The sequence below is a fragment of the Hippocampus guttulatus genome, chromosome 12, assembly GCF_054856545.1.
Source record: "Hippocampus guttulatus isolate MCC_2025c chromosome 12, RoL_Hgut_1.0, whole genome shotgun sequence".
In the NCBI taxonomy this organism is placed as follows: Eukaryota; Metazoa; Chordata; class Actinopteri; order Syngnathiformes; family Syngnathidae; genus Hippocampus; species Hippocampus guttulatus.
The window spans coordinates 18233774-18260207 of NC_141272.1; the positions used below are offsets into that span (position 1 = coordinate 18233774).

The following is a 26434-nucleotide window of genomic DNA, read 5'->3' on the forward strand; positions in this document are numbered from 1 at the left end:
GCGCAAAGTTGCACAGACCGTTGGATTTTACCAACGCAGATTTAGGCGTTATGACCAGCAATCAACAGGTAAGAAAAATATTGTGATGCATGCGTACATTAGGCTTCAAGTGAAGTATCCATTTTGTTATTTTGTGGCGGACAAAAACCCGCTACTTTATCGTTATTATTGTGATGCATGCGTACATTAGGCTTCAAGTGAAGTATCCATTTTGTTATTTTGTGGCGGAAAAAACCCCGCTACTTTATCGTTAAAAGTAAATACATATAGTTTATCGATTTTAAAGATTACATCATAAATATCCCAAACGCACGCGCAGAATTTTGGGGGGAAACGTGCATGAAAACACGAGGCTTGAAATAAAACAATGTTATAAATGTGGAATTATAGCTCCACGTTACTAAAGGGGGACACGGTAAGGACTAAACAGCCGCCTGTTGGTGCAGGTCAAGCGAGACCATAGGTTTATTTTTTTTTATTTACACACTGAACTGGTTGCCAGCCAATAACAGCACACGGACAAACAGCCATTAAAATTACACAGTGGGACAATTTAGAATGCCCGCGATCCTTGTGACGACGAACAGATTAGAAAATGGATGGATAGATGTTCCTACTCATAAAAGTATACAATAACCTTTTTTGTTTGTTTGCAGGTCATGCGTGCACCGGTGGTGCTTGGGCGTCTTCCTGTTCCATTTAGGTATGTAACAAAAAATATGTTTGCATCTTCACACAACAGGAAGCATTCCTGTTATAACGCGCGTGTGTCTTGTGTGTAGGGTTGGACAGATTTCCTATATATTGCCCTTTGGCACTTATCTCCCTTCTGGACCTCCACCAACACCACAAAAATCAGCGTAAGTCCTCTGCAAAATGTATTTCCACTAATGGCCACACACAGGCGACATGCATTTTGCTAATACTGTACGTTTCCCAACAGGAGAAAGAGGACTACAGGAGACCACAACTCCGCCAAGCCATATATTAAAAAACCTCCCAATGCATTTATGCTATTTTTTAAGGAACAAAGGCCCCTTATCCAGGCCGACATAGTAAATTCAGGCACACTTTCAAAAGACAGTGCCACAGTAAATAAGATCCTCGGGATGATGGTGAGTGTGACACACACACACATACACATACGTCCTCTCAAGTTGTACCCTGTGTGTGTGTGTTGACATTTTCTGATGACGTCCACAGTGGAAGTCGCTGGCACCCAACGAGAAGGAGAAATACTTCAACGAATCTGAGCGGCTGAATGAAATTCATGCCAAAATGTACCCTGACTGGTCCTGCCGTAATAACTATGTGAGTCCCGCAGTCAATGAATTATGATACAGTGGAACAATAAAACTCAATAATTTACATCATGTTGGGGGTTTTTCGCGTGCTTTTGACACTTGCTTTTGTGTGTGTTTTGTGCAGGGCAAAAAGAAAAAGAGAGAGTGGTGCCATGCAGCCAAAAGTTGCAACTATCCGACCGGTAAGTACTTCTTATAGATCATATAGAAAATATGGTCAAGGCAAAAAAAATTGCAATATATGCGCAGATGAAATTGACGTTACCTCAGGCTCGCATTGCGGACGTCACGGCTTAACCTGCTTTCTGTGTTTGGTCACGTGACATTCTGAGCCCGAAGGCACTATGATGCCAATTTCGGTTGACGGTTTTGAGAGTGGGACAAAATCGCAGCCTCCTTACATGGATGAAAACTGGTAGATTCATCTCCTAAATTCTTGTCCTGCAAATGCAAACGTACTCAGAATACTGTGCATAAAAGCAGTTGGCACACACAGAACATATTGCAATGAAAATATTTTCCTTGAGTTCCCTTAACAGTTAAAGAGCAAATATTGTATGTTAAAATACTGCACCATTTTAAAAATGCTAATTATCGCCCAGAGCTGATAAAAATCAAGTATTAACCACCGTTAAAGTAATACTGTCCTCAAATAATTTCCAATAAAGAAATTAGGCTGGAATTTGTACGTCTCATTTGCACACATAAAAAAAAGAAAAAAGTCTCCTCAAATTCTTAACTAGAAGTTATACCTCTGACCACCCATGTCAATCAAAACTGAACATTCTTAGTGTCGGTAGAATTTTGCATTGAGTGTATTCATGTTTAAATTAGTCCTCGAGTCTCATGAGTGACACGTGTTTTTGTGATTTGCGTTTGCAGCGTCTCCACCAGAGGTCCACGCGCCGTGCAAATGCACGTGCAAGAAGCGTGAGGACCCCAAGGCGGACCTGGTCTCCACTCACTTCAATGAGGCGATTCCGACATTCTTGTCCTCCTTGCCCTCGCCAGCGACGGAACCCGTCATGGTCTCCCCGCCCTCCTTGCCCTTGACCAGCATCTCACAGACTAAGCCTGAGGAGGACCTGATCCTCACACTTTTAAATAACTTGGGAAATGTCGAAGCGTCGCAATGGGACGGGGCGTCCAACTCCTCCTTCTCGTCCACATGCACCGTCACACCACACAGAGATGTCATCACGCAGGGCGAGGGGCAGTCGGCGAAGAGGCTGGATCACGGGGGGCACAGTAGGATCAATGAGTGGCTGATGGTTGAAGGCAGTGAGACAGCCCAAACCTGTAAAGAGCGATGGCCAACGGTGCTGCCAGGATGTAGTCACCGTCAGAATTGCGGCACCTACGTTGTCCGTGATGGAAAATCCGAGTGCGCAAAACAAGTCGAAGCCCAAGAGGTTGGCGCCATGACGGGAGACTTGGAAGGTGAAAGCAGGGAGAGTTTTACAGCCATAGCGCATGGTGAAGGTGGCGGTGCCCACCATGCCAATCTTAACGTGGCCATAGCCAAACAAGTCTTCGGCGTTGGCCTTAATCGAGAGCCGGGGAAATAGGCGTCTAACTGTGGACACGTTCAACAGAGACCTGGAGGCTGCAGTGTCAAGTAGGAGTGGCAAGCTCACGCCGTCCAGTTCTACTGTGCACCACTTGAACGGCTTGGCGCCGGAGCCCACGGAGTGAATAGTGGTCAGGCCCGACCGGTCAGGTGAGCGGGATGAGGGGTTTGTCGGTGTGGGGGCAGAGCGGCACATCCTGGAGAAGTGGTTCATCTTCCCGCAGCGCTGGCATCTTTGTCCGGTCGCCTTGCAAGATGGCGCACGCGTGGGATGTGAGGCCGAGCCACAGTTGGCACAAGGTCTGCGTGTGACGGCCCCTTGACGTCCGGCCACATTTACCTCGGCACCGTCGTAGGTGGAGGTGGAGTCTGAGGGTTGAGCGGTCGGAGCGACAATCTGACCCAGAGCAGGAAGGAGAGCGTGAAGCGGTGGGTGTGTCTGGATTCGCGAGCCGCGCTGCTAAGTGTGCTGCATTCTCGAGTTGGAACGCCATTTCCACAGCCTTCGACAGCGGGAGGTCGTCCGGCGACAGTAACAGTTTCTCCCGGAGCTTGGGATCAATCGTGTGCTCCGCTAATTGGTCCCGAATCATCTCCTCCTCCAAGCGGCCGAATTTGCAGAGGCCCGCTAAGCACCGCAAATCGGCAATGTAGTGGTGTACCGGCTCGCCCGTGTGTTGCCGTCATTGGCGAAAGGTAATGCGCCGGACTATCACACTCTGCGGAGCAGCGAAATGTCCAGCCAATAAAGCGACACAATCTGCATAAGTCCGTGCGGGTCCGAGAGTACGAAAAATGCGCTGCCCCTCGACGCCCAAGTTGTGCACTAGCATAGCCGTTAGCCGTGCGTCGCTTGCCTCGTTTAGTCCGATCGCCGTCAGATATGTTGTAAAAGAGTCATACCAGCGGGACCACGGGACTGGTGGCTCACCGGGGAGCGCAAGGAACGAGGGGAGGGGAGCTGCGTTAAAGTCCATCTTCTTTGCTAAGATGTTATGTCCGAAAAACGTGAGGACACGACTTACTTTTTCAACGGTCTTTTATTCCACCGACGTAACAGGTCTCCCTTGTCACCCAACCAACCAATGCTTTGCGACACTGCCGTAACATCGTGTAGCAGTATGTTAAACGGCCATATGCTACAACTTCTATGCAAAGTCATTTCTCAACTTGTCTTCCGTGCCATGTCATGCCTGTTGAGTGTTGATTTACTTCACATTAAGAAACTACTGCACTAAAACATTAATTCATAAATGTGTACCATGTGCTTTTTTGTTTTTCTCAGTATAAATAACACGTACCCTGACTGTTCTACTCTTTGAATAAAAACACTTCATTCAAGCGTTAGGGAGTGCAAGGGGTTATGATGGAGGGGTGTTGCAAATCATGAAGACCTGCCAAGTGGTATGATAGCATTGTTTTATACATGTCCTCGGCTAGGCCTCAGCTTCAAAATCAGTCCTTGGTCCCTGGCCTTGGAGGCAAGTCCTTGGTCCTTGGCCTCGGAAAATTTCTCAAGTCCTTGGCCTTGGCCTTGCCTCGGAAAATTTTCCAAGTCCTTGGCCTTGGCCTCGGAGTCAAGTCCTTGGCCTTGGCCTCGGGTTGCCGGTCCTTGGACACAACACTGTCATTGAATTAAAAGATGAGCCTTTTTCCAATTTGCTGTGGATTCTTGATTCTCGGATGCGCTTGAGTCAAGCTGACGTTTGTGGACACGTTTTAAAAGAATCATGAGACAAGTTTGACAGTTTGCCTTTTGGTTTATTTGTTTATTTTAATAAACTGCCAAAATAAAAGTTCAAAGTCAGTCTCAACTGTACACTGTCCACCACAAAATTAAAAATCCCTCAGTAGTTACAAAGTCACATCAAGTGAAGAAACGTTTTCCTGAGCACTGCGAGCCAAATAGTGAAGCGGAACGCGATTAAATCCACAAGATTGTGCAAACTTGTAATTCACACTAAAAAAAGCACTAACACCTCACATCTACAAATACAATTGAGTGGAGAAAAAAAAATCATAAAAATCTTAATTGCATTGTTTTTGCCTTCCATCTGTCGTATTTTTCCAAATATCCTTCACCTAACATTTACACAAGCTCTGCTGTGGTTTTCCCATCATGCATTGCACATTCCAACAAACTGGCTTATCTTCAGAGTTCAAACCAAATCTCACATATCGGTATCAAGAAAACCTTTTAAGAAACGTGTCGATAACCTCTGAAACTGAAAGTGTCACATTTGGGGGGCGGGGTTAAAATAGCTTTAAGAGGGTGAACCTATCATCATGTACGATCTCACGTGTTTTCGTCTTTTGTATCGTTTATGATGCGGCCAAAAGAAGTGTGATGATTCCCCACAAGAAGCACAAATTGGCTTTGTGATGTAGTGTTAGGGGCACGCACTTCTCTGATGATATCACGCAAGATATCTTGGTATTTTACTGCCCTTCTATTTTCTCGAATGTTGCTTTCACAGAAGAGTAATCGTGATGACAGAACCGTAAATGGGACTCGGTGGTTTGAGCAACGCTTTTATCTGTTCCCTCGCTGCTAAGTGCAATATGGCTAGAGCGGCAATAAATCCGCATCAGAGAACGGAATACAAACGAAAAAAAAAAGTCAGCAGTGAAGAGATTTGATGCCCCGGCACACGTATCATCAAAATTAACGGTGAGTATGCAAATACTTTTACTTACTTTAAAAAAAAAATAATACTTCAAATTGGAAAATTATCCTCAAGATCAAACTAAAGTGTCAGGGAAGGAAAGAAAGAAAGAAAAACATGCTCAGCTTGTCGGTTGTCAGTTGCGCCCAAACAGGAGAAGCAGGACTGAGCAGCATGCGTTCATGGCGACGACACTGTGAAGCTTATCTTGTTCAAAAGGGAAAATCGCTTCTCATAAAGCTTAAGACTGACTGACACATTCCAGTTTTGAAAGTACGATAAAACCTCCATCTTCGACTTCTAAGTAGTTGTAAAGTCATTTTCATGGACAAAATAATGTAACGTTAACTACGGCTGTTTTTCTTCAACTGAAACTGGGCCCTTAGTCAAGGTAAGACGAGGGATGAACCGGTCTAAATAACAGTCAATGTTGGCATGAAAGCTTAACGCTATTGCTGAAAATAAAAATGAAATAAATGTCAGTAAAAGCTTACGAGATCAGCTCGTACAGAAAATGGCGGCAGGTGTGAGCTCAAGCTCCTTGAACATAAATAAGATATCCTTTATTTGTCCCACACTGGGGAAATTTACAGCCTCCAGCAGCAAGAATGTAGGCAGAAAGAAGAAGAAAAAACAAACAAACACCGTTCAATTAAGTGCAATATAAATACAAAATGGATAAATCGCTGTGCTATTTACAGTTGTTTTCCACATCATTTAATTATTATTAATATTATTGTTGCTATTTTTTATTCAGCAGCCTGACAGCAGTTGGTAGGAACGAGCGTCTGTATCTCTCTTTCTTGCAGCGCGGGCGTAACAGTCTCTGGCTGAAGGAGCTACCTAGTGCTGTCAGGGCGGGCTGGAGAGGGTGGGAGGGACTGTCCATCATAGCTTTTAGCTTAGTTAGCGTCCTTCTGTTGCCCACCTCCTCCAGAGTGTCAAGGGAGCAGCCCAGGACAGAACTGGCCTTCCTGCCAGTCGCTCCAGTCTCTTTCTGTCCCGGGCTGAGATGCTGCCTGACCAGCAGACAATGCCATAATGGATGGCCGAGGCCACCACCGAGTTATAGAAAGTCTTAAGGAGTGACCCCTGAACCCCAAAAGACCTCAGTTTCCTGAGTAGGAAGAGTCGGCTCTGTCCTTTCCTAATCAGGGTGTCCGTGTTTGTCACATTTGAATGTGATTGGTTAATTTTGAACACAGTGCCACTTCCTTTTAACGGGTGTGCACACTTATGCAACCAAATCTCCATTGGGTTTTTTTTCTTTAACATTTCAGAAAGATTACAGTTTGTTTGTTTTTTGTCACTGCCTCGACTGGTTGGCTTGCGAGATCGAAAGTGTTTTGACTGAGCAACCGAGGAGGGGCGCAAGAACAATAGGCACAACAACAGCCATGAGTATGTTCATAGTGATTCTACTTTGCCATCACCGGGTACGCTTCTGCAAAGGCCGCCAATTTCCCAGGGAACATTTTGGTTCAGGTCCCAATTGTAGCACTCGGGGAGTGTTTCGCCGTTTGTGTACGAAGACTCGAGCTGGCGCGTGAACACGTAAAGGCACGGTGATAAAAGGACGTATTAAATAGACAACTTGGGGCTGCTTCTTACAGCGTGCTGAGGTTTTCAGCCATGTAGCTGAGGCTGTAGAAGTTGCAGGCCACGCAGCACACGTTGCAGAGGGACGAAAGCAGCCGGTAGAGGCGCAGGCGCCCGCTCAGGTGGCGGTACTTGGCGTCGGTCTGGCACAGCTTGGCGTAGGCCTCGCGGTTGGACGACAGGCCGATGTCCTGGCCCAGGCCGCACGCCTGCTCCACCAGGTGCATGTCGGCCATGATCTCCGACGTCATCTGGCCAAACCACTGGGCGTTGATCGCCGCCACCGTCACCGACACGAAGAAGATGAAGATCTGTCGTGGTTTAGGGGGAGAAGACAAGACGCTTTTAAAAAATAAAATTGTGTCCTTGCTCCTGTGGACATTGATGCACCCTAAGTGGCTGCGATACGTTGACGTGGCGTAAATGATGCCATTTTTGAGGATTTTGACTTTTTCAAGACCCATTTGTGCTGATCTCTTCAAAAGCGGGACATCAATAAAGTTGTTTCCAAGTTAGGAATTTACAGTGGAGCGGCATCAAACGCTGCCCCTCCCACACCCATGTAGAAAAAAACGTCATTGACAAATATGCTTGTCAATGGGAGCGGGTGGGGGGGGGGGGGGGTTGATTTCAAATTTGTCTCCTCAAGATCAAGAAAGCTTTACGAAAATGCCAAAAAAAAAAAGATTAACATGCCAAATGGCGTGGTGTATGTGTGTGTGCCTGTTCCTGCGTCGTGAAAGCAACCTTTGTTGCTTGCAACAGCAAGCGTGTGATGTCAGAATTACAAATATTGCATATTGAAAGACAACGGAGGACTTTGTTTTAGAAACAATTCAACGGGGAAAGATGCCAGCGCACCCAAGTTGTCCCATTAATCAAGGCGGTGTCTGAGTTATACTGTGTATACTGTGTATACTGTGCGGGGGGGGGGCTGTGCGGAGAACCCACTTGGAAGGCCTCTCGCTCGTCGAGCAGGTCGCTGGGATGGTACACTGCGAAGTTTGTGAGGTTGAAGAAGGCGCAAGCCGAGCCCAGGTGAAGGTAGAAGGGGACCAGGCGGCTCTGAATGAAGCCGTACGTGTGCCTGTTCAGGTGGTTGTCCATCACAAAACCTGTTCGGGATACAACGTGTCTTCAGCAAGTTATGCATTGTCAGTGACCGGAATAGTTACATCCCTGTGTCGCGTTTTTTTTATTAATGTCTTGAAAAATAATGTTTTGGCAATGCAACGTTTTTTCTTTTATAATGTCGGCGATGCGACGTTTCTGACAGCTACAATTTGGTTCATGATTTTTTTTTGTTGGGGTGCAAGTCCAAATGCGTGCAGTCTGTATGCGCTTTCAAGCCAGCCGTTTTTATCGGTCTTGAGAGGTCTGCCATTTTGCCACTTGGTGCCGACTGAAAATGACATTCCATTCCCGTCACGGCCAATCACGGCTCTGCTTACGAATGCCACATGACCGAACCGTTTTCCACCTGTTTTCTGAAGCCATGACTGGCCGTTACCTCAGCAACTGCGATGTCATTTCCAGTCGACAGCAAATGGAAAAATGAACGACCTATGAGAACGATAAAAACAGGTGGAATTCATCTTCCGCAAAAGCTAATATTTAGGGACATGACGGCGTCTAATACAGGCTGCATAAGAGCTTTCGAGGTCCGGATTTCGGCACTCCTGTTATTTAGAAACCCTGCTGTGTGTCGCGTGGGTGTGGCACTGACTTGAAATGAAGGTGACCCATATCTGCATTCCCCAGTAGGTGGAGAGCAGCAGCAGCTGGGCCAGCTTGACGCTGAACGGGGGTTCCTGGTCGGTGGCCATGCTGCCAACGCTCACTCCTGTGCCTCACTCGCCTCCGGGGTTGGGTGTCTCCAAATCCAAAAGGCAGAAGTTTCCGGAAATGCCACCCAGTCAAGTCTTGTGCCGCAGTACTGTTAGGAAGACGTGACACGTGTTAGTGTCAAGCATGTGACACACCCAAAGTACAAGCGGTCGTACTTGTCTTTTAAGGTTGGCCAAATGAGAGCAAACTTCCGCGCTGTTGTCAAGGAAACTTGAGTGCCCACCGCTTAGCATAGCGCGGCTAACTGCTGCTAACGAGAGCGACTATCGCTGAGTTTAAAACCACACTATCGTGTCGAAAGACACTTTTATATGGAAGCCGACAGCTTCGTATGCAAACAAAGCAAGCGGCGCTTCGTAAATGTCCCGCTTGCGGAATGAGTTAGCAAAAGTGTGACAGACGCGAGTTCACAAGTAGGGCAGAAGGTTACATTTCAGCATACACAAGAACAGCAAACGACAGAACGCTTTTTAAAAATCCCTTTAAGACCACCTTGCTCTTGCGAATATCCTAAATAGTTGAGAATATCTACCTGTGTGACGGTTGCTGAAGTTGAGAGAACACCTAAAAGGAGGAACGGTAAAACTGGAAGCGTCGGAGGGAAAAGTTCAGCCACAACAAACTGGTTCCACCAACCTTGGAGCCAACGCACGCAACACTTAAAATGTCACACGACGAATTTGCGACTTGCCATTGCAACTGCTTCAATATTTGAGAGACAGGCAATAAATTAATCTGTTACAATAAATACCAACTTTATTATATACACTTAAATGCTTTTGAAAACAAAGGCAAATGAGACGTAAATTAAAATAAAAAGAGTTTAAGTAATTTAACCGATGTTTTTGCGAAACACTTGTCTTGCAGTCACGAAGACAACTTCAGAAAAAAAATTATACCAAACGAATGTGGTGCAAACTACACGAACAAGTTACTCAATCATAACGTTCATGTTTCATGAAACAATTGACATGTAAACATGTGGACTACACTTTTTAAGCACTGATCTAGACGTTAAGGTATATAAATAAATACACACATGCATAAAACCAAAGCCTCCAAATTACAGCCTTTGCCATTTTAAAATTGATTTCCACTACACTGCGATGTCGACAATCTCTCTCACTCACACGCACACATTCACTTTTCAGCCTTTCAAACAAGTCAATTTTTTCCCGAGATGTACCTGAACGCATGAACGAATGTAAATGTACATTCGTGGTACCCTGACTGACAAGCTACAAGTTTAAATCGTTCTTTGACAACACTTCCAGTTCAAAATAATCACGCCATCTTTCCCCATTGGGAATCAAAAACAAAAGCACTTGTACAGTTTAAAAACACCACATAAGTGAAGGGAATGTAAATAATGGCTGTGGGCCTCCATCTAATGTGGGTCAGGGAAAGAGAAACTCCCCACAATCGCCCACAAAACTTCGGTTGTTCAATACACTTGGAATAAGTTGAAATGCCAAAAATACCTCACCCCCAAACATTTTTTTGTTTTTAATACGTTTTTAATAAAAACCTCATTAAAAATGACTGACAGAAATAAACTGAACACGCAATTTCTATATGTATGAACAAGGCAAAACTCACAAGAACGTCCGTGAGGAAGAACACAATTTCACATTATATGGAGAGAAAAAAATATGTACAGTATTCATACAAAAAAAAGAACCCTCTCAGAGCTAAAAAATAAAAAGAAATTCATTAAAACCTTGTCTCGTAGGTGACCTAAACCAAATCCAGGAAACACAAGCAAAAAGTGTATGATGTCATCATTTGCTTTTTTTTTTTAAGAGAATCCTGTTGGAAAATTCAAAAACAGCTTTTGTGGTCCTTGTCTTTGGTCTGCCGCAGAGAGTGAAGAGTTGGATGTGGACATGAGTCCTCACGAGGTACAACAATTTGAGGCAATGACATGGATCCTCCACCTGGAAAAGTTCGTCCGAGACATCCACAGGTACGTCTCAAGATGATTTCGACTGGATTCCATTGCATAGCTCAAGCGTCCGCCTCGGTGGTGTCCTACAACTGAGTGTAGGTGGGGCAGGAGGATGCGGGCCAAGGCGAGAACAAGGGGACATAGCTCACCAGTGAGGCTCCCAATGTAAACGGGACAGAAGTGGGTTCCACCTGGGGCGTCACATGCCAGTTGCAGCTTGATGCGGACGGCGCGTGGACCAGCGCAGGGAGCTTACGTGCAGGTGCTGCAAACGCAAAAGATTGTGTAGATTTCAATTCACTTTACAGGTTAGAGGGAAATATGCAACAAAAAAACAAATGTGACAAAATGACAAAAGTGGAATATTAGTAGCGTTGATCAATTCGAATAGTTACACAACTAACTAGAATAAATTGTAAAACAAGTTGTAATATGAAGCGAATCAACGTAATATTTTTGAGTCAACGTAATATTTTTGAGAAAGTTTTCTTTCAGATTAACGTAATACCAGGGTAATAAATCTATGTATATTTACAAGAGTTTAAAAGTTATATTCTAATAAGAAAAGAATAAGGTTTCATATTTTCAAGATTAACATATATATATATATATATATATATATATATATATATATAAGAAAAGTCTTTTTTGAACCTTTTTTTGAAAAGATACCCCATTTGAGTCACCTAAAAAGTCAATATATTCGAATCTTCAATCTTCAAAGTCTTCAGTGTTACTCTCTTTGATGTCAAATTTGACTCATCTTCAAAACACAACACTGAATTGAATTGAACACAACTTAACATTGACATCGCTTACAACACAGGTGTCAAAGTCAAGGCCCGGGGGCCAGATCTGGCCTGCGACATCATTCTATGTGGCCCGCGAAAGAAAATCATCTGTCAACTTCCATGATCCTTTCTTAAATTGTCTTCCGAAATAATTAACAGTGACATTGTGCAATAATTTTGTTACCCTGTTTATACTCGAGCAATAATTGAACAAATACTTGACTGATTTCAACACTAGTGAGCCATCATTCTTAACGGCCCTCTGAGGGAAGATGTAACTCCAAAGTGGTCCCCAACAAAAATAACTTGACACCCCTGGCTTACAACATGTGCGGCTTCATTAACGTTGAATTTAGTTTAATTCGTTTTGTTTATTTCAGCACGACAACACTTTCCAGAATGCAAATTCAAATCTAATGTTTCTATTCAAAATTATTTGGGAGTGTTTCTTTTGTGATGGAGTTTTTTGGGGTGACTTTGATTTTTTTTTTAATTAATTTTTAGCGGTGGGGGAAAAAATCATGCCATATTTTAGTCTATGAAATTCACTTTTTGAATGGAACCACTGAAATGAAATGCTAATGTACGGAAATGCACCTGCATGAGCAAAACATAGCAAGGCAGAATTTTGGAGCTCGAGGTGCAACCTAATGGAAGTGGCTGGCCTGCAGGTAGAATGAAAACTATTGGAGAAGGCGTACTTACTGCTCCGATTGTTGAAACCGGTGGCTGCGCTTCCCCACACTCTTTTTTTCTTTTTGCCCTGCACCAGAAGAAACCATTGTGCATTACGCACAAAAACGGCATTGGACAAATTTGTTGACTTTTGTGAAAATGAGGGGGAAAAAAAAGAGGGCTCACGTAATTGTCGCTGCAGGACCAGCCCGGGTATGTGCTGGCGTGGATTATGTTGAGCCGCTCGGATTCCTCGTAATATTTATGCTGCTGTTCCAGGCTCAGCGACTTCCACTGTGGATGCGATCACTGTGTCAGCACACGCATTTGTGTCAAACGATAACGTGGCGCAAACACAAAAATCACCATTTGCCCCATGATCTTGTTGACCGCAGCGCTGTTTTCATGAAGGAACTGGGCCTTGACCACAGGCCGCTGCTCCTTCATGAAGAGCATGAAGGCATTTAGGGGCTTCTTTATGTAGGGCCCAGTGGAATCCTGAGCTCCTGTTTTCCTCTTTATCCTGTCGGGGGAAACAAAGTTCGTGGCTTTTGGAGGAGGAGGAGGAGGTGGTGGTGGTAGTGCTGGTGGAGGGAGAAAAAAGGAGTCCTGTGCCAACACTACATGCTGGGCATCACTACACACACACACACACACACACACACGAGACAACAATAAGTGTGTGTGAAGATGCAAATATCATGTTGGTGTGTGTGTGACTTACAGAACTTCAACAGGCATTTGGTTCACCGCCGCCGGTGTAACATTGACCTGCAAAAATAAAAAATAGAAATGTTTAATAACTTGCTTGTTATTAACATTTAGTGGTAACAGTAACATGCAACTGCGCGTCCTTGTATACATGTTTTTAAAACACCAACTATTTGGACGACTATTTCAAGCCTCATGTTTGCACACGTGCTCCTAAAAGTTTTGTTTGTGTATTGTTCATAATTTAATGTTCATTCCCATCTGGCTGTTACTCGTCATTGAAAACAAATAAACACCATTCGACTTGATTTAAAAGAGGATAGTCCTTATCCCCCAGAGAGGAAATGTAGATGTTACTGCAGCGCACAGCAAAAGTATTTGTAAATACGGAAACAAAGACCAAAAAATACACTTTATTCAGACAGAAAATAACATTAGACCCCCCACCTTAGATTAAAAAAAACAGGCAGTAATGTGAATTTTATGACGACTTTAGTGAATTTATATTCTTGCCTCAAAACGTTTGCGTCGTTTTTTTCCCAATAAAAGTTATGATTGAATCTTCCCTCTACCTGTTGTTGATTTAGGTCAGCGTTGATGACTTCTAAAAGCAGGTCCCACTCGACGCTTGCCATCTTATCGGGTCGCGAAGTTTTTATTTAACTTGTTCACCGTGATGAGCGGTTATTTTGCACCCCCCCCCCTTATATTCCCCCTCTTTATTACGTCACGGGCCGCTTCACCCGCGCGTTGACCGTTGGTGAAAGAGCCGCGGCAGCTAAAGCTAACGAGCTTAGCTAGCGGGCTAACAAAACAAGTCAATCGGCGTCGAAAATGCGCTGAAATAACGTCAATAGTGTTCAGTAGACTTCAAAGAGAAAGATTCGTAACAACGACACATCACGATGAGGCGAGGCTTCTCTAAACTGGCGGGCCTGACGTGATTAACAAACTCATTGAGTTCAGGATCTTGCTGAACAATAAAATATCCTTATGTTACACGAATTTTAGTACAAAAGAGGACCAGTATATATATATATAAATATATAATTTTTTTTTACCATATTCTAATTTAAGGATTCGAAACAGTCCCCCCCCGCCCCCATATTCCAATGTATTGATTATTTGACATGTACCTGGGGCGACATTCAAAATGGGATGCTTAGAGTCCCATATATATTTTAAATTATATCAATCTAAAGTCGCTGAAACGTTTTTTATTTTTAAGAACATGTTTTAACGTCCCCGGGTTGCGGTCCACTTCAAATACAGTATAACCATCTTGACACTCAAAATGGCGGCCAGCTCGAGTATCCCGGCGAGAAGACTCACCGCATCGTGATGGCCACGGAACGTACAGTAATTCTTTCTCTTTTTTTTTTTTTTTTTTTTAGTGTGTTTAACACTTTTAGTGTGTTTAACACACAGAAAACGCATTTTTTGCTCAAATTGGAAGCGGCCAGCGGACGACTTCCGGCCGTTAGTTAGCCATCTTGTGCTCATTAGCATTGTCGCCACCGCTCTTTGAATAACTGTCAAAGTGCGTAGTCAAGTGCGTAGTACGTGCGCCAATGTGACGCACAAAGGAGACCCCAATCCTCGTGATTGGCTAATATCGGGAGGCCGCAATATTTTGGGATGTTTTTTAGAGGCCTCAATAATAGGAACGCCGTTTGTAGCGACGAGACATCGGGTGAGGATGACCAGCGCAAAGGTGCAGACTTTTGGATTTTACCAACGCGGATTTAGGCGTTATGACCAGCAATCAACAGGTAAGAAAAATATTGTGATGCATGCGTACATTAGGCTTAAAGTGAAGTATCCATTTTGTTTTGTGGCGGAAAAAACGCTACTTTATCGTTAAAAGTAAATACCTACAGTTTATCGATTTTTAAGATTACATCATAAATATCCCAAACGCACGCGCAGGTTTTTTTGGGGGGGGGGGGCGTGCATGAAAACACGAGGCTTGAAACAATGTTATAAATGTGGAATTGTGGCTCCACGTTACTAAAGGGGGACACGGTAAGGACTAAACATCCGCCTGTTGGTGCAGGTCATGCGAGACTTTTTATATTTACACTCTGAACTGGTTGCCAGCCAATAACAGCGCACACAAACCATTCACGCTCACAATTACACAGTGGGACAATTTAGAACACCCACGATCCTTGTGACGAGAAGATTAGAAAATGGATGGATAGATGTTCCTACTCATAAAAGTATACAATAACCTTTTTTGTTTGCAGGTCATGCGTGCACCGGTGGTGCTTGGGCGTCTTCCTGTTCCATTTACGTATGTAACACAAAATATGTTTGCATCTTCACACATGCTTCCTGTTGCTATAACGCGTGTGTCTTGTGTGTAGGGTTGGACAGATTTCCTATATATTGCCCTTTGGCACTTATCTCCCTTCTGGACCTCCACCAACACCACAAAAATCAGCGTAAGTCCTCTGCAAAATGTATTTCCACTAATGGCCACACACAGGCGACATGCATTTTGCTAATACTGTACGTTTCCCAACAGGAGAAAGAGGACTACAGGAGACCACAACTCCATCCATCCATCCATTTTCCGAACCACTTGATCCTCACCAGGGTCGCGGGGGGTGCTGGAGCCTATCCCAGCCGTCTTCGGGCAGTAGGCGGGGGACACCCTGAATCAGTTGCCAGCCAATCGCAGGGCACACAGAGGCGAACAACCATCCACGCCCACACTCACACCTAGGGACAATTTAGAGCGTCCAATCAGCCTGCCATGCATGTTTTTGGAATGTGGGAGGAAACCGGAGCACCCGGAGAAAACCCACGCAGGCCCGGGGAGAACATGCAAACTCCACACAGGGAGGCCGGAGCTGGAATCGAACCCGGTACCTCTGCACTGTGAAGCCGACGTGCTAACCACTGGACTACCGGGCCGCCCTCCGCCAAGCCATATATTAAAAAACCTCCCAATGCATTTATGCTATTTTTAAAGGAACAAAGGCCCCTTATCCAGGCCGACATAGTAAATTCAGGCACACTTTCAAAAGACAGTGCCACAGTAAATAAGATCCTCGGGATGATGGTGAGTGTGACACATACACATATTACCCTGTGTGTGTGTTGACATTTTCTGATGACGTCCACAGTGGAAGTCGCTGGCACCCGACGAGAAGGAGAAATATTTCAAGGAATCTGAGCGGCTGAATGAAATTCATGCCAAAATGTACCCTGACTGGTCCTGCCGTAATAACTATGTGAGTCCCGCAGTCAATGAGTTATGATACAGTGGAACAATAAAACTCAATAATTTACATCATGTTGGGGGGTTTTCGCGTGCTTTTGAAACTTGCTTTTGTGTGTGTTTTGTGCAGGGCAAAAAGAAAAAGAGAGTGTGGTGCCATGCAGCCAAAATTTTCAACTATCCGACCGGTAAGTACTTCTTATAGAAAATATGGTCAAGGCAAAAAAAATTGCAATATATGCGCAGATGAAATTGACGTTACCTCAGGCTCGCATTGCGGACGTCACGGCTTAACCTGCTTTCTGTGTTTGGTCACGTGACATTCTGAGCCCGAAGGCACTTTGATGTCAATTTCGGTTGACGGTTTTGAGGGTGGGACGAAATCCCCCTGACATGGATGAAAACTGGTAGATTCATCTCCTAAATTCTTGTCCTGCAAATGCAAACGTACTCAGAATACTGTGCATAAAAGCAGTTGGCGCACACAGAACATATTGCAATGAAAATATTTTCCTTGAGTTCCCTTAACAGTTAAAGAGCAAATATTGTATGTTAAAATACTGCACCATTTTAAAAATGCTAATTATCGCCCAGAGCTGATAAAAATCAAGTATTAACCACCATTACAGTAACACTGTCCTCAAATAATTTCCAATAATTAGGCTGGAATTTGTACGTCTCATTTGCACACATAAAAAAAAAAGTCTCCTCAAATTCTTAACTAGAACAGTTATACCTCTGACCACCAATGTCAATCAAAACTGAACATTCTTAGTGTCGGTAGAATTTTGCATTGAGTGTATTCATGTTTAAATTAGTCCTTGAGTCTCATGAGTGACACGTGTTTTTGTGGTTTGCGTTTGCAGCGTCTCCACCAGAGGTCCACGCGCCGTGCAAATGCACATGCACGTGCAAGAAGCGTGAGGACCCCAAGGCGGACCTGGTCTCCACTCACTTCAATGAGGCGATTCCGACATTCTTGTCCTCCTTGCCCTCGCCAGCTATGGAACCCGTCATGGCCTCCCCGCCCTCCTTGCCAGCGATTGAATCGGTCAAGACATCCCCATCCTCCTTGCCCTCGCCAGCGACGGAACCCGTCATGGTCTCCCCGCCCTCCTTGCCCTCGCCAGCGATTGAACCGGTCAAGACACCCCTGCCCTCCTTGCCCTTGACCAGCATCTCACAGACTAAGCCTGAGGGAGGACCTGATCCTCACACTTTTAAATAACTTGGGAAATGTCGAAGCGTCGCAATGGGACGAGGCGTCCAACTCCTCCTTCTCGTCCACCTGCACCGTCACACCACGTGGAGGCGAGGAGGACCTTACCTCCGCCCTATTCAAGGAGTTGGAAGCCTTGGAGGCGGCCGAAGTCTCCTTTTCATCCTCGTCCACATGCACCGACAGCTCGCATGAGGACGACCTGACCTCCACTCTTTTTAAGGAGCTGGAAGCCCTGGAGGCCTCCTTTTGGTCCTGGTCCTCTTGCTCCACCTACAGCATGGAGTAGGCGTGGCCAAAGCAGAGAACCTGCCGGGTGTCCTCAACCCGGTTTGCACTTGGGACTATGTACAGTATCTATGCACAGACTGAATTTCTTGATTGATATCTTAACTCCTTGACTGTCGATTGACTCTAATTTGTATCTGAGTGTGACGTGCATTCAGGCGTCAAGGTAACGTTACATCTGCCAACACTATGAATTGCTTTGTTTAGTTAATTTTTTAATGACAATTTTTACGATGAATTGCTTGTTTTCTATGAATATTTGTGAGAATTTTTACATACGTAATTTTAATAGATTTTTATATAGAGTGTTGTCACAATATTTGTCTTTAACGGTGATGGGAAAGTCTGGTGTCAAAGTAACCTTTTTACAACTTACGCACTCTTTTTACATGTTTACAATTGTACGATGAATGGTTTGTGAATATTTTTTTTAAATGTATTTTATGAATTTTATTCTGCGGAAAATTACCTGACATTTGACCAAGCACAAATTTAGACGGTACAGAATTTATTATTATTATTATTGATTAAAAACTGTGTGACCAAAAAAAAAAGAGGATCTTGTTTTTTAGTCTCAAAAAATAGTTTGCCAATCTGGAAAGTAGTAACTGGTAGGCGCTTTGTGATTTGAAGGTAAGATGATTAACACATGACACATTTGACAGCAACGAGTTAAGAGACTTGTGGTGCAATGTAACATAACTTCTATTTCATCACTTAAGACAGTCTAAGGACCTGATATGACCTCTGACCGCAGAAAATCAGTGTCTGGCGGCCTTTGAAACTTTGTCGTAAACTTCAGGGAAAGCATCCTTGCAGCCGAGCTCCTGTCTCAATTTGTGATAGAGCTGCCCGTCGAACATGTCCCAAAACTCGGTGCGGTCCATGTAGACGTCCGCGTACAGCATCTGGAAGCTGCAAAGTCAAAGCAGAAGAATTACAGGCACGTGACAAAATGCGTGTCATTTTATTTTTACAGGTCAAATTTACAGCCAAGTGTTTTTAATTGTGTTTGCGCATGATGTATGTGTAGCCCGTCTGAGCATCTTTCCCGCATTTCAAAAATTCTGTTTTTCGTATTGACTTTACATGTCGTGACGCAAATTCCAACGGTGCCACGTGAGGAAAAAAAAACAACTTAAAATTGCATCGCTAGAGCCATGCAGTGTCAATTATCTTAAAATATGACAAGACGTACCCGTGGACGTCTCGGACGAATTTTTCCAGCCGCCTTGTCGACGCTGTCGCTTCAAAGAGTTTGACTTTGGGCTGGCCATATGCGCCGATGTCCACATATAGCTCCTCCTCTTCGCCTTTGGGGTGGACCATGCCCCTTCCGGGTGGCAGGAGAAATGGACAAAGCCAGAGAGGATAAACCTGAAAAAAAACATTTTTGGAAGGTCCGTGACAACCTGAGGGATACAGGCTATAAAGCATGTCACAATGACATTATTCAAAACAAGTTTTGAACCCCCCCCTTTTTTTTCTGGTATTTGATTTTTCTACTACCTAAAAAGCTTTTTTTTCTGGATATTTTTTATTTCCACTGAATTAATGAATCCATGCCTTCTTCTAGCATTTCCATGCCAGCAACTATGAAGTGGGCAGGTGAGATTCTTTTGGACAAAAATAGCACCCTTGTGGCATCTATAGGCAATTATAATAATATATATAATTATAATATTATAAACCTTTTGGGGTGGATCCATTAATTGCTCATTTTTGCTGTTATTAATTTAACGTTTTTTTTTATGTTCAAAAATGTCACATAAAATGAGCCGCGGCAGCTAAAGCTAACGAGCTTAGCTAGCGGGCTAACAAAACAAGTCAATCGGCGTCGAAAATGCGCTGAAATAACGTCAATAGTGTTCAGTAGACTTCAAAGAGAAAGATTCGTAACAACGACACATCACGATGCGGCGAGGCTTCTCTAAACTGGCGGGCCTGACGTGATTAACAAACTCATTGAGTTCAGGATCTTGCTGAACAATAAAATATCCTTATGTTACACGAATTTTAGTACAAAAGAGGACCAGTATATATATATATATATAAATATATATTTTATTTTACCATATTCTAATTTAAGGATTCGAAACAGCCCCCCCCCCCATATTCCAATGTATTGATTATTTGACATGTACCTGGGGCGACATTCAAAATGGGACGCTTAGAGTCCCATGTATATTTTAAATTATATCAATCTAAAGTCGCTGAAACGTTTTTTATTTTTAAGAACATGTTTTAACGTCCCCGGGTTGCGGTCCACTTCAAATACAGTATAACCATCTTGACACTCAAAATGGCGGCCAGCTCGAGTATCCCGGCGAGAAGACTCACCGCATCGTGATGGCCACGGAACGTACAGTAATTCTTTCTCTTTTCTTTTTATTTTTGTGTGTTTAACACTTTTAGTGTGTTTAACACACAGAAAAGAACGCATTTTTTGCTCAAATTGGAAGCGGCCAGCGGACGACTTCCGGCCGTTAGTTAGCCATCTTGTGCTCATTAGCATTGTCGCCACCGCTCTTTGAATAACTGTCAAAGTGCGTAGTACGTGCGCCAATGTGACGCACAAAGGAGACCCCAATCCTCGTCGTGATTGGCTAATATCGGGAGGCCGCAATATTTTGGGATGTTTTTTAGAGGCCTCAATAATAGGAACGCCGTTTGTAGCGACGAGACATCGGGTGAGGATGACCAGCGCAAAGGTGCACAGACTTTTGGATTTTACCAACGCGGATTTAGGCGTTATGACCAGCAATCAACAGGTAAGAAAAATATTGTGATGCATGCGTACATTAGGCTTAAAGTGAAGTATCCATTTTGTTTTGTGGCGGAAAAAACGCTACTTTATCGTTAAAAGTAAATACCTACAGTTTATCGATTTTTAAGATAACATCATAAATATCCCAAACGCACGCGCAGGTTTTTGGGGGGGGGGGGACGTGCATGAAAACACGAGGCTTGATATAAAACAATGTTATAAATGTGGAATTATAGCTCCACGTTACTACTCAAGGGGGACATGGTAAGGACTAAACATCCGCCTGTTGGTGCAGGTCATGCGAGACTTTTTATATTTACACTCTGAACTGGTTGCCAGCCAATAACAGCACACACAAACCATTCACGCTCACAATTACACAGTGGGACAATTTAGAACGCCCGCGATCCTTGTGACGAGAAGATTAGAAAATGAATGGATAGATGTTCCTACTCATAAAAGTATACAATAACCTTTTTTGTTTGTTTGCAGGTCATGCGTGCACCGGTGGTGCTTGGGCGTCTTCCTGTTCCATTTACGTATGTAACACAAAATATGTTGTAGGGTTGGACAGATTTCCTATATATTGCCCTTTGGCACTTATCTCCCTTCTGGACCTCCACCAACACCACAAAAATCTGCATTAAGTCCTCTGCAAAATGTATTTCCACTAATGGCCACACACAGGCGACATGCATTTTGCTAATACTGTACGTTTCCCAACAGAAGAGGACTACAGGAGACCACAACTCCGCCAAGCCATATATTAAAAAACCTCCCAATGCATTTATGCTATTTTTAAAGGAACAAAGGCCCCTTATCCAGGCCGACATAGTAAATTCAGGCACACTTCCAAAAGACAGTGCCACAGTAAATAAGATCCTCGGGATGATGGTGAGTGTGACACACACATACACATACGTCCTCTGAAGTTGTACCCCGTGTGTGCGCTGACATTTTCCGATGATGTCCACAGTGGAAGTCGCTGGCACCCAACGAGAAGGAGAAATACTTCAACGAATCTGAGCGGCTGAATGAAATTCATGCCAAAATGTACCCTGACTGGTCCTGCCGTAATAACTATGTGAGTCCCGCAGTCAATGAATTATGATACAGTGGAACAATAAAACTCAATAATTTACATCATGTTGGGGGGTTTTCGCGTGCTTTTGACACTTGCTTTTGTGTGTGTTTTGTGCAGGGCAAAAAGAAAAAGAGAGAGTGGTGCCATGCAGCCAAAAGTTGCAACTATCCGACCGGTAAGTACTTCTTATAGATCATATAGAAAATACGGTCAAGGCAAAAAAATTTGCAATATATGCGCAGATGAAATTGACGTTACCTCAGGCTCGCATTGCGGACGTCACGGCTTAACCTGCTTTCTGTGTTTGGTCACGTGACATTCTGAGCCCGAAGGCACTATGATGCCAATTTCGGTTGACGGTTTTGAGAGTGGGACAAAATCACAGCCTCCTTACATGGATGAAAACTGGTAGATTCATCTCCTAAATTCTTGTCCTGCAAATGCAAACGTACTCAGAATACTGTGCATAAAAGCAGTTGGCACACACAGAACATATTGCAATGAAAATATTTTCCTTGAGTTCCCTTAACAGTTAAAGAGCAAATATTGTATGTTAAAATACTGCACCATTTTAAAAATGCTAATTATCGCCCAGAGCTGATAAAAATCAAGTAATAACCACCGTTAAAGTAATACTGTCCTCAAATAATTTCCAATAAAGAAATTAGGCTGGAATTTGTACGTCTCATTTGCACACATAAAAAAAAAGAAAAAAGTCTCCTCAAATTCTTAACTAGAAGTTATACCTCTGACCACCCATGTCAATCAAAACTGAACATTCTTAGTGTCGGTAGAATTTTGCATTGAGTGTATTCATGTTTAAATTAGTCCTCGAGTCTCATGAGTGACACGTGTTTTTGTGGTTTGCGTTTGCAGCGTCTCCACCAGAGGTCCACGCGCCGTGCAAATGCACGTGCAAGAAGCGTGAGGACCCCAAGGCGGACCTGGTCTCCACTCACTTCAATGAGGCGATTCCGACATTCTTGTCCTCCTTGACCTTGCCAGCGACGGAACCGGTCATGGCCTCCCCGCCCTCGCCAGCGACGGAACCAATCATGGTCTCCCCGCCCTCCTTGCCCTTGACCAGCATCTCACAGACTGAGCCTGAGGAGGACCCGATCCTCACACTTTTAAATAACTTGGGAAATGTCGAAGCGTCGCAATGGGACGAGGCGTCCAACTCCTCCTTCTCGTCCACCTGCACCGTCACACCACGTGGAGGCGAGGAGGACCTTACCTCCGCCCTATTCAAGGAGTTGGAAGCCTTGGAGGCGGCCGAAGTCTCCTTTTCATCCTCGTCCACATGCACCGACAGCTCGCATGAGGACGACCTGACCTCCACTCTTTTTAAGGAGCTGGAAGCCCTGGAGGCCTCCTTTTGGTCCTGGTCCTCTTGCTCCACCTACAGCATGGAGTAGGCGTGGCCAAAGCAGAGAACCTGCCGGGTGTCCTCAACCCGGTTTGCACTTGGGACTATGTACAGTATCTATGCACAGACTGAATTTCTTGATTGATATCTTAACTCCTTGACTGTCGATTGACTCTAACCCGTCATGGTCTCCCCGCCCTCCTTGCCCTTGACCAGCATCTCACAGACTGAGCCTGAGGAGGACCTGATCCTCACACTTTTAAATAACTTGGGAAATGTCGAAGCGTCGCAATGGGACGAGGCGTCCAACTCCTCCTTCTCGTCCACATGCACCGTCACACCACACGGAGATGTCATCACGCAGGGCGAGGGGCAGTCGGCGAAGAGGCTGGATCACGGGCGGCACAGTAGGATCAATGAGTGGCTGATGGTTGAAGGCAGTGAGACAGCCCAAACCTGTAAAGAGCGATGGCCAACGGTGCTGCCAGGATGTAGTCACCGTCAGAATTGCAGCACCTACGTTGTCCGTGATGGAAAATCCGAGTGCGCAAAACAAGTCGAAGCCCAAGAGGTTGGCGCCATGACGGGAGACTTGGAAGGTGAAAGCAGGGAGAGTTTTACAGCCATAGCGCACGGTGAAGGTGGCGGTGCCCACCATGCCAATTTTAACGTGGCCATAGCCAAACAAGTCTTCGGCGTTGGCCTTAATCGAGAGCCGGAGAAATAGGCGTCTAACTGTGGACACGTTCAACAGAGACCTGGGGGCTGCAGTGTCAAGTAGGAGTGGCAAGCTCACGCCGTCCAGTTCTACTGTGCACCACTTGAACGGCTTGAATGGTGGTCAGGCCCGACCGGTCAGGTGAGCGAGATGAGGGGTTTGTCGGTGTGGGGGCAGAGCGGCACATCCTGGAGAAGTGGTTCATCTTCCCGCAGCGCTGGCATCTTTGTCCGGTCGCCTTGCAAGATGGCGCACGCGTGGGATGTGAGGCCGAGCCACAGTTGGCACAAGGTCTGCGTGTGACGGCCCCTTGACGTCCGGCCACATTTACCTCGGCACCGTCGTAGGTGGAGGTGGAGTCTGAGGGTTGAGCGGTCGGAGCGACAATCTGAGCCAGAGCAGGAAGGAGAGCGTGAAGCGGTGGGTGTGTCTGGATTCGCGAGCCGCGCTGCCAAGTGTGCTGCATTCTCGAGTTGGAACGCCATTTCCACAGCCTTCGACAGCGGGAGGTCGTCCGGCGACAGTAACAGTTTCTCCCGGAGCTTGGGATCAATCGTGGGGGAAAAAATCATGCCATATTTTAGTCTATGAAATTCACTTTTTGAATGGAACCACTGAAATGAAATGCTTATGTACGGAAATGCACCTGCATGAGCAAAACATAGCAAGGCAGAATTTTGGAGCTCGAGGTGCAACCTAATGAAGTGGCTGGCCTGCAGGTAGAATGAAAACTATTGGAGAAGGCGTACTTACTGCTCCGATTGTTGAAACCGGTGGCTGCGCTTCCCCACACTCTTTTTTTTCTTTTTGCCCTGCACCAGAAGAAACCATTGTGCATTACGCACAAAAACGGCATTGGACAAATTTGTTGACTTTTGTGAAAATGAGGGGGAAAAAAAGAGGGCTCACGTAATTGTCGCTGCAGGACCAGCCGCTCGGATTCCTCGTAGTATTTCTGCTGCTGTTCCAGGCTCAGCGACTTCCACTGTGGATGCGATCACTGTGTCAGCACACGCATTTGTGTCAAACGATAACGTGGCGCAAACACAAAAATCACCATTTGCCCCATGATCTTGTTGACCGCAGCGCTGTTTTCATGAAGGAACTGGGCCTTGACCACAGGCCGCTGCTCCTTCATGAAGAGCATGAAGGCATTTAGGGGCTTCTTTATGTAGGTCCCGGTGGAATCCTGAGCTCCTGTTTTCCTCTTTATCCTGTTGGGGGAAACAAAGTTCGTGGCTTTTGGAGGAGGAGGAGGTGGTGGTGGTGGTGGTGGAGGAGGGAGGAAAAAAGGAGTCCGGTGCCAATACTACATGCTGGGCATCACTACACACACACACACACGCACACACGCGACAACAATAAGTGTGTGTGAAGATGCAAATATCATGTTGGTGTGTGTGTGACTTACAGAACTTCAACAGGCATTTGGTTCACCGCCGCCGGTGTAACATTGATCTGCAAAAATAAAAAATAGAAATGTTTAATAACTTGCTTGTTATTAACATTTAGTGGTAACAGTAACATGCAACTGCGAGTCCTTGTATACATGTTTTTAAAACACCAACTATTTGGACGACTATTTCAAGCCTCATGTTTGCACACGTGCTCCTAAAAGTTTTGTTTGTGTATTGTTCATTATTTAATGTTCATTCCCATCTGGCTGTTACTCGTCATTGAACACAAATAAACACCATTCGACCTGATTTAAAAGAGGATTGTCACGTTCCGTATTTGACAGCAGGGGGCAGGCGTTCTTGCTTGCCGCCTGCACACCTGCCACCCATTAGTTGACGATTGCACCTGCTATATCTAGGCACTCCGACAGTCAACTCACTGCCGGAGTATTCCACGCCGTGCCATTTGCTATCGTCTATTCCTTCTCGCTTAAAACTCTGACTTACATGACTATATTGCGTGCCTTGATATTTCTCTCGTGATTGATTAATATTTTACTTAAGAACTTTCTCCTTGCCGTTTTTGTTTCGCAAGCGTTTTCTGTTATTTTCCTGGTCCTCTTTTTTACCAGCGTTTTCTGTTGCTTCGTTATTATTTCCTGGTCCTCTTTTGACCAGCGTTTTCTGTTGTCCGTTTAGACGGGGATTTTGTGTTATAATAAATTTCATTTTTTATGACAAAATTCTTTTTCTGTGTCTGCTATTTCGGGGATCCACTTACCTAGTAGTTGTGCACGAAGCGATTATTCTGTCGCTTCGGGCTCAACGTGACAAGGATAGTCCTTATCTCCCAGAGAGGAAATGTAGATGTTACTGCAGCGCACAGCAAAAGTATTTGTAAATACGGAAATAAAGACCAAAAAATACACTTTATTCAGACAGAAAATAACATTAGACCCCCCACCTTAGATTTTAAAAAAAACACAGGCAGTAATGTGAATTTTATGACGACTTTAGTGAATTGTCAGAGATTTTCTCGGACAAAGTTAAAGAAATGACTCGGCACACAGGAAAATTGTCTTCAATATCGGCGGGAGCGAATCTCTGAGAGCGAACGACGGTTAGTTGCTCCGATGATACACACTCGAGCTCCCTTCCCGCCAGTTCAGACTTTTATTGTAACATACAAGGAAAACACTGCCCCCGATATTTGCATACCGCACCCACGGTCCGGCCCCTCGGTAGTGATGG

The 26434-nt window shown here is 44.7% G+C and overlaps 7 protein-coding genes across 9 annotated transcripts in view; 3 read left to right on the top strand and 4 right to left on the bottom strand.

Annotated features, from left to right (window-relative positions):
• LOC147197715 (alpha-2-macroglobulin-like) overlaps positions 1-26434 on the bottom strand; it is a 57310-nt gene that overhangs the window by 21195 nt on the left and 9681 nt on the right. The window lies entirely within an intron of this gene.
• On the top strand, positions 636-3185 carry LOC147197717 (uncharacterized). The gene is made up of 6 exons (XM_086125841.1): positions 636-703; positions 783-860; positions 944-1115; positions 1204-1311; positions 1429-1486; positions 2187-3185. Exons 1-6 carry the CDS (start codon positions 660-662, stop codon positions 2870-2872), a joined length of 1146 nt encoding a protein of 381 aa, XP_085981967.1. The 5' UTR covers positions 636-659; the 3' UTR covers positions 2873-3185.
• Positions 6068-9003, bottom strand: LOC147197718 (transmembrane protein 205-like). Its single transcript, XM_086125847.1, has 3 exons — positions 8866-9003; positions 8091-8254; positions 6068-7450 (listed from the first exon to the last, which is right to left on the bottom strand). Exons 1-3 carry the CDS (start codon positions 8963-8965, stop codon positions 7148-7150), a joined length of 567 nt encoding a protein of 188 aa, XP_085981973.1. The 5' UTR covers positions 8966-9003; the 3' UTR covers positions 6068-7147.
• On the top strand, positions 9073-18378 carry LOC147197719 (uncharacterized). 3 transcript variants are annotated; one of them, XM_086125845.1, is made up of 8 exons: positions 9073-10953; positions 11035-11197; positions 15362-15408; positions 15482-15559; positions 15643-16182; positions 16247-16354; positions 16472-16529; positions 17208-18368. In XM_086125845.1, exons 5-8 carry the CDS (start codon positions 16078-16080, stop codon positions 17567-17569), a joined length of 633 nt encoding a protein of 210 aa, XP_085981971.1. In that variant the 5' UTR covers positions 9073-10953; positions 11035-11197; positions 15362-15408; positions 15482-15559; positions 15643-16077; the 3' UTR covers positions 17570-18368. The 3 variants fall into 3 exon arrangements, with proteins under 3 accessions (XP_085981971.1, XP_085981972.1, XP_085981970.1); XM_086125846.1 differs by lacking the exon at positions 11035-11197; XM_086125844.1 differs by lacking the exons at positions 9073-10953; positions 11035-11197 and having other exon boundaries at positions 15109-15408; positions 17208-18378.
• Positions 11019-12857, bottom strand: LOC147197720 (transcription factor 7-like 1-D). The gene is made up of 4 exons (XM_086125728.1): positions 12768-12857; positions 12588-12695; positions 12432-12489; positions 11019-11200 (listed from the first exon to the last, which is right to left on the bottom strand). Exons 1-4 carry the CDS (start codon positions 12855-12857, stop codon positions 11019-11021), a joined length of 438 nt encoding a protein of 145 aa, XP_085981854.1.
• LOC147197721 (delta(24)-sterol reductase-like) lies at positions 18439-19192 on the bottom strand. The gene is made up of 2 exons (XM_086125848.1): positions 19047-19192; positions 18439-18763 (listed from the first exon to the last, which is right to left on the bottom strand). The coding sequence occupies exons 1-2, from the start codon at positions 19175-19177 to the stop codon at positions 18610-18612; spliced, it is 285 nt and encodes a 94-aa protein (XP_085981974.1). The 5' UTR covers positions 19178-19192; the 3' UTR covers positions 18439-18609.
• LOC147197722 (uncharacterized) lies at positions 20602-24203 on the top strand. Its single transcript, XM_086125729.1, has 6 exons — positions 20602-20619; positions 21190-21276; positions 21342-21509; positions 21592-21699; positions 21817-21874; positions 22576-24203. Exons 1-6 carry the CDS (start codon positions 20602-20604, stop codon positions 23115-23117), a joined length of 981 nt encoding a protein of 326 aa, XP_085981855.1. The 3' UTR covers positions 23118-24203.